At 40.0% G+C, this 9,508-nt stretch overlaps 1 protein-coding gene across 1 annotated transcript; it reads right to left on the bottom strand.

The window, feature by feature from the left end:
- Window positions 1–7,059: 7,059 nt before the first annotated feature.
- Window positions 7,060–9,379, bottom strand: LOC106011653 (putative uncharacterized protein DDB_G0290521; the record flags this gene model as incomplete). Its single annotated transcript, XM_013082049.2, is given in 2 exon segments — window positions 7,060–7,399; window positions 8,930–9,379. Coding segments are annotated over 2 exon segments (668 nt in total), but the record flags the coding sequence as incomplete, so codon positions are not given.
- Between the last annotated feature and the right edge of the window lie 129 nt (window positions 9,380–9,508).

Here is a 9,508-nt window from a genome sequence, read left to right as displayed (position 1 = left end):
TTCTATGCCTATTTACAGACATCGTTTCATCATCATTTTCTCTCAGTTGAGATTGACGTATTTTAAATGTTTATCATTTGATACGATAATTTGCCCTTATGACCAAAGGGATTAAATCGTGGAAACTTGACTTACGTCGGTATAGGTTCAAATGGCGTAACACTGTGGGCTACGTACACACACATCACTATAATATAAAAAGTAGGAAATCAGTTGAGTAATGCCACGAGGTGTGTGTTCATTAGACTGTGACATGTTTGGCGACAATTCACTTCCTCAGAATTACAAAATTCTATCTGCTCAGTAGGGAAGAGTGAGGAGAAGTGGGTCACAGTGGGATGATTTTTGAAACCCCCCCCCAAAACCCCCCCACGAAATAACTAAAAAATGAAATAAATAACAAAAAAACGGAATGCTTTATATCAATCAAAACAACATTAAATGTATTGTGTTAAAAAACAGTTATAAGCAGTACAACAGAGATGGAATGAAAAGGGTTTTATATGGTGCTGAAGTCGACATATTATACAAGTGGTGAGGAGTGGGCGATGGGTGGGGAGAAATGCCCCCCCCCCCCTTTGTGGGGAGAAATGCCCCCCCCCCTTTGTGGGGAGAAATCCCCCCCCCCCTTTGTGGGGAGAAATGCCCCCCCCCCTTTGTGGGGAGAAATGAGCCCCCAGAGGACAGGTGGGCCACGGGGGACATCTGTTACCCGGGGTACCGAAACCTGAACAAAAAACAATAGACTCCTCACAACGACACAAATATGAAATTTAACCCAATTAAAACCACCAAAGTATCCAAAGTCAACGTGGAAACAGATATCACATCTAGGGTTCTTGCAAAAGTGCCTCTGAATTCTGAATGTGGGTGGGGGTAAAATGGTTCTGAAGGAGTAAATATGGACTGAGGAAATGTCTTCCACTGCTGGTTTTACAAAGTGTGGGCTCTTTCTTCTAAAAAAAATAAAATAAATAATCAACCCCAACATCATCTTCGTCTCTTTCTTTGACAACAACCCCAACATAGTAAAACTGGGTGATTTTGCTTTGAACTCACACATGACGCCACGCTCTAGCCCAACTGCGTAGTACCACAAGGCCTGGTGACTTTTGGGATTTTGTGAACTGTTGTGATTCCTGTTTGGTCAAGATTGAGAATCTGAGCTCCAGAGACACCCTGGTCACTATCTAGTAAGAGCCTGCAGCAAGTTGAAAAATGTTCCCACAGAATGTCCGCTGAAAGCTGTGGCTTTTGCCAATGAGGTAGCCACTGGCTGTCGCAAACTGAGTTGTGGATGCCTCCAAAGAGAGCCCGTCTGCCACTCCGTTTCGGCACATTTTGCACCATCCCACAAAGATGGGTACGAAAGGTCTTAGGGGGATTTGCCACAGCGACTTCACAGACACGTTTTCTGCAGTTAGCTGTTGTCAAACCACAGTATTTTTTGGCACATTTCAACAGGTACTGCGCCAATTCAGCCTCCGGTTCTAGTGTGAATACTTGACAGTGACGATAGTTTGGACACTATTCAACATCACCCTGAAGAATGTTCTTTATATTGTTTTAAGTTTAGTGCGAGCAGTGCCGTGAAGACATGTGACTTAATCCCTCAAGGGCACTCCATTTATGACAGCTGCCACAGCATCTTTCGTTGCATAAGGTAAGGCTGTGCCTATGCCAGTCTTCCTTTGATACGGAGCATTGTCCCTATAACTATAAGAAATTGAACAGCAAAAAGAAGAGTAAAGTCTTTAATGCATGTCTTCTGGACGCTGGTTCACAATAAATGCCAAACAGTTAGAAAGAATCGGGTACACAGTGTCGCACTAGAGTACCAATGACGGAAAACTCCGGAACGGTAGGCGATTACAATACTACCCCGACGTTCGTTTCAAAAGTCAAGATCTCAGATCGATGAGGGGTTGGAGTAGTATGGGAAGGGTTTACTTGTTCGGGTTAAGGGGTATTTCAACATCCCTGTATGCAAGACAATGCCCTACTTTAAAAGTGTTCACCGCTGTTATTGCGCATTAACTCACTCCTGTTGTCGATTTTTTGTTTCTTGAAAACAGAGCAGACCAAACGCCCAAAACGGTTTACGTTTGATCACACCTCTGTGTGCCTAATACGTTAGCAGGTCATTCATGCACACATGAATACAGACTTAAGAAAAGTCGTGGAAAAAAGCTCTGAAAATATTTCGTTCTCACCTTTTTATTAGAACTTGTCAGATAAACAAATGCTCACCAAACGTGTGTCGTGAAGTTCCAACTAATTTTATGTTTGTGGGAGACCTCATCATCGCCTTTCTCACCCCGGATCAGGGTAAAGGCCGCCGAAAATTATTTTCTACTTCTCCCTGCCTTGGACAAACTTCTTGACGTTATTCCAATTTTCTGCACATCATTCTCTTTCCCCGGTTCCATAAGGCCTTCCCCTCGATCTCCTACCCTCTTACTCCCAATCCAACCTTACTTTCTTTGTTATGCGGCTCTGCTGCCTGCCTTCTTGAGGGTAGGCTATGTCCAATCCATCGACACCACCTTTCTCCCTCTTCAGCTCCGACTGGGCTATGTCTTGTTCTCCTTAAATACCCCCCCACTGGTGACCCTGTCTGTCCATCTGATTCTGTTGAATAGCTTTCCCAGACACTTGTTGAAGAAAAACCTGGATTTTTCTATGCAAATCTGAGATGTATTCCATGTCTCACAACCATACAACAAGACTGACTTCACATCAGAGTTGAAAATCCTAATCTTCGTTCGAAGTAAGATATCTGTCCAAAGATATGAAAGTAGTCAATGTCTTTCAGGTGTTGGTCGCAAGATGACAGAAGGATTCAATGTCTTTGAGGGCATTTCATTCTACTGTAACTTGCCCTTTTTGTGGTTTTTCTATCGATAGGATCTTTGACTTTCTCAGGTGTACCCTCAGTAGAACAGTTTCTGATCGGCTGTTTAAAACTAAGGTCTCTGCTTGCATCTAACCCTGTGTGTGCGACAGCAATACCAAGTCATCTGCAAAAGTCAAGATAATTCAATTGTGCCCATGAGCTCCACATAATGCAATTGTGGCATCCTGTAGCGGTTTCTTTCGGGTTGTTTTTTTTTGGTAAGTGTTTTACGGCGATCCCAACTGCATAAGGTCATATAAGCGCGCGGGACACATTACAAATTTTCAGTAGGTAGGAAATTTAAAATTTTGCCCCGGTGGCTGCCGAAGCCTACTAGTCTTATCGATTTTCGGACTACCAAGGGATCTTTAACGTGTACAACTTGTACACAGGACCTCCAAGATTTTCGCCTTTGTCCAAGAAGGCAAGGTGTAGATCTTTCCTACCACAAGATCAGCGGTGTGGCTGAAAGACAGCAGTAAGAAGGAGGCAGGGAGTGCCAGTAGAAAGGCTGCAGAAAGAGTCAAGAGCCCAGAAGAGGAGGGAAAGAAGGTGACGAGGTGGGGGCAGAAAGTGTAAGCGAAAGCAGACGTCATAACATTGTTAGAGAGCAGGAAAGGAGGTGAAAGGAGACACTTTTAGAATAGAAAAATTTCCGTCGCTATTCGAATTCGAACCCGAAACCTATTGATTCTTTTGAATGAGACGCAAACACCTAAACTTCTTTCATCAGCCAATTGATCGTCAATATCACAAGGTCGGATAACGAAGACCCCTCTCAAAGCTGTCATTGAGCTAGCTGGCCATCATAATTATGTAGGCATACAATCCTGCAACTTGTCCATTTATACATGCTCTAGTTAGAGCTCGCCAACTTCTCCGGGATTCCATATTTTACTCAGTGCTTGCTGTCTGTGCTCAGGCCTTCTCATAGTCAAGGAAGTTGACAAACAAACAACAGAGAGTTCCACTCAACAGATTGCTCTGTTATGACTCTCAGCGTGGCAAGCTAGTCAGGGGTTGATCGATTTTTTCTGAAAATCAGCCTGTTCACCCAGAAATCTTGGATCCGTTGCAGTCTGGATTCATTCCAACACGATTTGGTTGACGTCTTTTCCTGGTATGGGAAGAAGAACTACCTCTGTAGTTGCTGTTGCAATTGCTGAGATCCCATTTTTATCTGGTCTTTCCAGTCACATAGGAACCTGCCCTCATTTCAATATTTTCCAAATAAACATTGGCAGAGGGAGACCTGTCACCAAAGTGCATCCAAATTGCCACTGATAGAAGCTGATCAGAGCCAGACTCTTTGCCTTTGTTCAGCTTATAAATGGCTTTGAAAGGCTTTGCATATTTTCTTTTAAAAAGTCTCTACCCTCTGCTCTAAAATCCCCCAAACACCACTTTAGGGTACAGAAAAGCTTTCATTCGTTTTTGGACTTTGTTCAGGAAATATCCAGGAAATATAATAAGTGATAATCCCAGTTTTCATAATTTTACCCAAAAACACAATTTTTAGGTGCCCCACCAGCCCTTAAATCAAGATCAGTTTTAACACTTATTTTTCGAAAATCATATTACTGTACTGCTCAGTTTTATTCAGGGTCCTCTTTTTCTCTGTCTCCAATTTAAATGTAGGCCTATTGCATGGTATAGTCAAAGACTCACCAAATAAGATCTGCATTACTTTTGTTTTCCATTGTGGCAATTATGATATTTGTGAAAGTTCCTCATGCCTCCTCCCCTTCGCCCCCCCCCCCCTCGACCTACACTGCTAGTTCTTCAAGAAATTCCAACCAAAATGAGACATGGATAACATTTATTACCGTCAGTATATTATTTTTTAGACTATTTCTAATACATCGCAGAAATCACATCAACCAAACAAATCACTGAAATAAAGTTTGAATTTTATTTTTTTTAAAAGATACCTAAATATCAATAACACTGCAGTGTGGAACATCAGTTGATTTTTATTTAATGTATATTTTCCAAGAAATTGAATCACATGAGACTAGATTGATACATTAAACCACATTATAAACTGTTAAAAATAGATGGGATTGCATTTTTGTTTGGCTCTCCCCTTTTCACCCCGTTCTCACTATGAGTATTAGGCCTTAGTAGAAAGAAAGAAATTTAAACTGTTCATATTTTATATTGTTTATGTAGTCTGATATTTAGAGAAATTTACTCTCGCCAGCATGTTTATCAAAATCAAACAACACTGAACAAAATGAATATTTTTATTATATGTATATTTAAGTCTGAGAGATGTATAACTGAATAAATGCATTATGGCACTATTGACACAATATGAGTTTCAAAACTGATGCATGTTTAACTATAGGCTATAAAGACAAGCAGACATCTATGATGTTCTCAGCAAATATAGTAAAAAAAATTACCTTTTTACAATTTGTACACATAATAATATACATGTTTTGAAATGTTATATTTTTCTAGAATAAATCATATTTTCATTGATACAATAGAAGATAGTCTTTGGATGAATGACATCAAAAAGGGTTTTAATATCTTTACGTTTATAATATTCCAAACCTGCATCATTTAACACATTCTGACAGAATGGGTGGAAGAGTTCTTTAAAAAAGTTGCATGTCATACTAAAAGAGTCTTCTTTTCTTTCAAAAAGGTGTTTTAACTCGACATGCATGTGTCCAATTTCTAAATGGGTAAAAATTGTTCTTTCTCTTCAAATAAGGGACACTGGTTTCTTGGGCAAAAGCCTAAGCTGGCTGTTGTGGAGTTTGTTCCTGTTTTATTAGTCTAAAATTTTAGTCCAAGAGGGTACGATGTGTTCTCTAAATTTATATGTGTCACGATGCAGCGGAATCAGGCGTTCGTCAATTTTTGGACATGTGGAGTTATTGAGCTTGTTCATTTGTCTTGCTTTCGGTGAAAAATAATACTCATCTATCATGAATGAAAGTTGAGATATTTGCAATTGAAAGAGGTGGGGGTTGCCTGGTTTCAGAGGTAAAAGTAGCAAGAAAATGGCTGCAAAAGTTCGGCGACTTTCAAAGCTAGAGAGTCCTTAGAAACTGCAAATTTACATTGTGGTGCCTTCAATCAACATTTTTTCAGTAAAATCCACACATAATAAATGTGTTTTTAAATGGACCTTATCAAACTACAATTCCTACATCAAACTGATAAAACCATTCATTTTGCTTGGCTTCCCAGTCATGTAAGTATTGCTAGTGACAAGACTGTTGGCCATTATTCCAAAAAATCATGAAAACTTACTGATAACAGTAAGACTCCATTCTCTACCTTTATATGTGTGAGTCATTGAGGTGAAATTAGGCGTTTGTCAAAATCCCGAAATCGAAGAAACTGGAATTTTCCTCTGTTTGGCAATTTCTATTGAATTTTTTGTTTTTTGACTCAACACCTTATAAGGAGTTTCAGAATTTTGGCTTCTGGGTGATCCAATAGAAGAGAGAAAGAGAAAATGAATCAAGACGGAACACTTGGTGGATTTTTCTATTAAGTTTAAATCTCTATTTCAAGGGCAGTAGTCATAACATGTATGTGAGTCATCGCGGAGAAACCAGGCGCTCTTAAAAACACAGAAATCAAAGACACCAGTATTTTTCCCTGCCAGTTTAGCAATTTTTATCAAAATTGTGTTTTTTGGCTCATCACCTTAAATTGGATTAAAAAACTCATTTCAAGACGGAATTTATTGAAAAATGTTGATTAAGGGCACAAGAACTGTAATTTCTCAGTTTCCATGAACTTTTAAGCTATGGAAGTTACCAAACTAATTTTACCTCTGAAACTACGTCATGACCCCCTACCTTCTGCAGTCGCAATTAAGTATCTTGGCTTCTATTCAAGATAGAAGGGAATTTTCTTAATTGAAAACAAGACAATTGAACAAGCTTTAAAATGCTACCAGTTTAATGTCCTATGCCCAGAAATTGACGAGAATGTGATTTCACTGCGTTGTGACACATATGATGTTGTGTATGTATGCATGTATGTTATTTCATAAATGACATCTACACAAATATTCATTATAATGAGACAAAATGAATCAAAATAACATGTAATCCATGTGTATGTGTTTGTTTGTATGTGTACGTGTCTGTGTGTCTGTGTCTGTGTCTGTGCTTGCGAGTTTGCATGCATGCATGCATGCAAGAGAGCACGTGTGTGTATTCCTGTGTGTGCATGTGCGCTTGTGTCTGCATGTGTGTGTGCTTGTAAATGAACATAATATGTAATTCCACACTAATGTCTACTTCAATGCCCATCACGCATCAGAAGATATCTTTGCCTCGTCTCCACTTTCACTGCTGTAAGTAGCGTTATTGAAACCCCTAGAGGTGAAACTGAGGCTGCCTCTCACGGAGCGGTTCTGCATATGGCGGCGAATCACAAAGGCAGCGACTGCCGCAACAGCGACCATAGCCATGACTCCTATCACGATGCCAGCGACTGGGCCGCCACCAAGTGAGCCTGAGCTGTTGCCTGAAAACAAGAAACATTTATGTAAGAATTGAAATATGACAGATGGTGCAATAGGTAGTTTTATTTCTGTTAATTTGACCACTGCCTAATTCATGGCATTTAAAGACATGATGCATTTATCATAGAAATTACATTGTGGCAAATAGTACAAGAAGTAGTTTTTTTTCTGTAAAATTGGCCACTGCCTACTTCATTACATTTTAAGACATGATACATTTACCAAAGAAATTAGTTGGCGGCATATGGTACAAGGCATAGTTCTGTTCCAGTACATAGAAATTAGATGGTAGCAGATGACAAGATGAGCAGTTTTGTTTCTATGATATTGGCCACCACCTAATACTTTTTATGAAGACATTTTGCATTTATCAGGTTATAAAAAAGACAATGGCAAATGGTACAATAAGCAGATTTATTTTTGTAATACAGATGTATTTACTATTGAAAAGTTTCTGTAACACGGAGTACTTCTGATGTTAGAAAACTATCAGTTCATTGCGGACATGCGTTCTGTTCATTCAAATGCTTGAAGACAAGATGTTCCGGAATACTAAAAGAAGCATAACTTTGTTACTCATAAGCAGTTTTCAATTCTGTTTCCTTTATCTGGTACTTAAAAAGACAGAAAACTATAACGTACACTATAATATATCCAAACTTGAGCTTATAGTCAGTATTTTTTTTTTATAGTAGAGGGTTTTATGGTGCTCGCAACTGCATAAGGTCATATGAACGCCATTATAGTCTGTATGATGATTTGAAACATCCTGCAACGTTGCTTTTGATCTGTTGCTGTCGGACATATGTGTCCGCTTTGTCCTTAATGAGTTAAGAAAAGAACCAAGAAAAAGGGAACAGGCAGACGACACAACTAGTTTTTTTGCCATTTATATGGGAATAGAAGAATCAGGGAGAAATTAAAACAATACTTCACCACAAAATAGTAAAAAATATCAAACAATAAAACGGTAGTTACGACCCCTTCTAGTGCTTTGCCTGTATTTGTCTCCACCTGACTGAACTGGCAAAGGTGTCATGAAACTGTACTGGAAAGATTACAAAGTCCTGAAATTCATAGGCTTAAACACTAAAACGGAAATGTGATAAGCCTCTTTTACAATGTAAGTTAACTCCATGTTATTACTTTCAATAGGCAGGACAGGCCTGTCTTAGAGGCATTGGAAAAACTATCTATAGTTAGAAAGTAATCATAAGCTCTTCATTGGGGACAACCTTAACCTGTGCTATGCACTTCCAAGGACCCCACTCTCAATTAAAGAACTGAGGGTTAAAATTTACATTTTTATCAAATTAGACATGCTTAAAGTATAATACAGTCTAGCGTGCACATAGCAAAACCGGAAGAATGTGGCAGTTTTTTAATTATTTTCTAATGTTCATATTTACATGTTTTAAATAGAAAGAATATGCATTATGTAGGCTTTAAGAAAACAGTCAGGGCGTGAAAATCTGTTCGCTATATGTGTGTTTCGCTATGTGCCTGCTAGAATGTAGCTTCATGGTGTTTACCAGAGTTTCCAGGGCCCTGCTGTAAGCCTGAATTGGTTGGGCTGGCAGCGACTGGAGGGTACCCTGTGGGGTTTCCACCAAAGGTGTTTTGTGTTGGGTTTTGTGTGGGATTTTGTGTAGGGTTTCCAGCCCAGGGATTTTGTGTGGGGTATTGTATGGGATTCTGTGTGGGGTTGCCGGCCCAGGGGTTCTGTGTGGGGATTTGTGTGGTGGGGTTCTGTGTGGGGATTTGTGTGGGGTTTTGTATGGGGTTCTGTGTTGGGATTTGTGTGGGGTTTTGTATGGTGGGGTTCTGTGTGGGGTTGCCAGCCCAAGGGTTCTGTGTGACCACAGGTGGAGGTCGTGTCACGAGAGGTTCCCAAGTTACTGGGCGGACGTACTGTGTGTTTGGACCCACTGGCTGCACTATACCTGGGGTGGGAGCTGTGGTGACAGAGTTGGAGGCAGCGTCTGGGGAACACAATGTGAGGGAGGCATGTCACACAAGATTACGTGCCTACTACTTTATGTGTGCTAGTAGATGTGTGAGTGTGTGTGTGTGTGTGTGTGTGTGTGTGTGTGTGTGTGTGTGTGTGTGTG

Source organism: Aplysia californica, unplaced genomic scaffold, assembly GCF_000002075.1.
Source record: "Aplysia californica isolate F4 #8 unplaced genomic scaffold, AplCal3.0 scaffold00157, whole genome shotgun sequence".
NCBI lineage: Eukaryota > Metazoa > Mollusca > Gastropoda > Aplysiida > Aplysiidae > Aplysia > Aplysia californica.
This window is presented reverse-complemented; position numbering and strand designations above follow the sequence as displayed.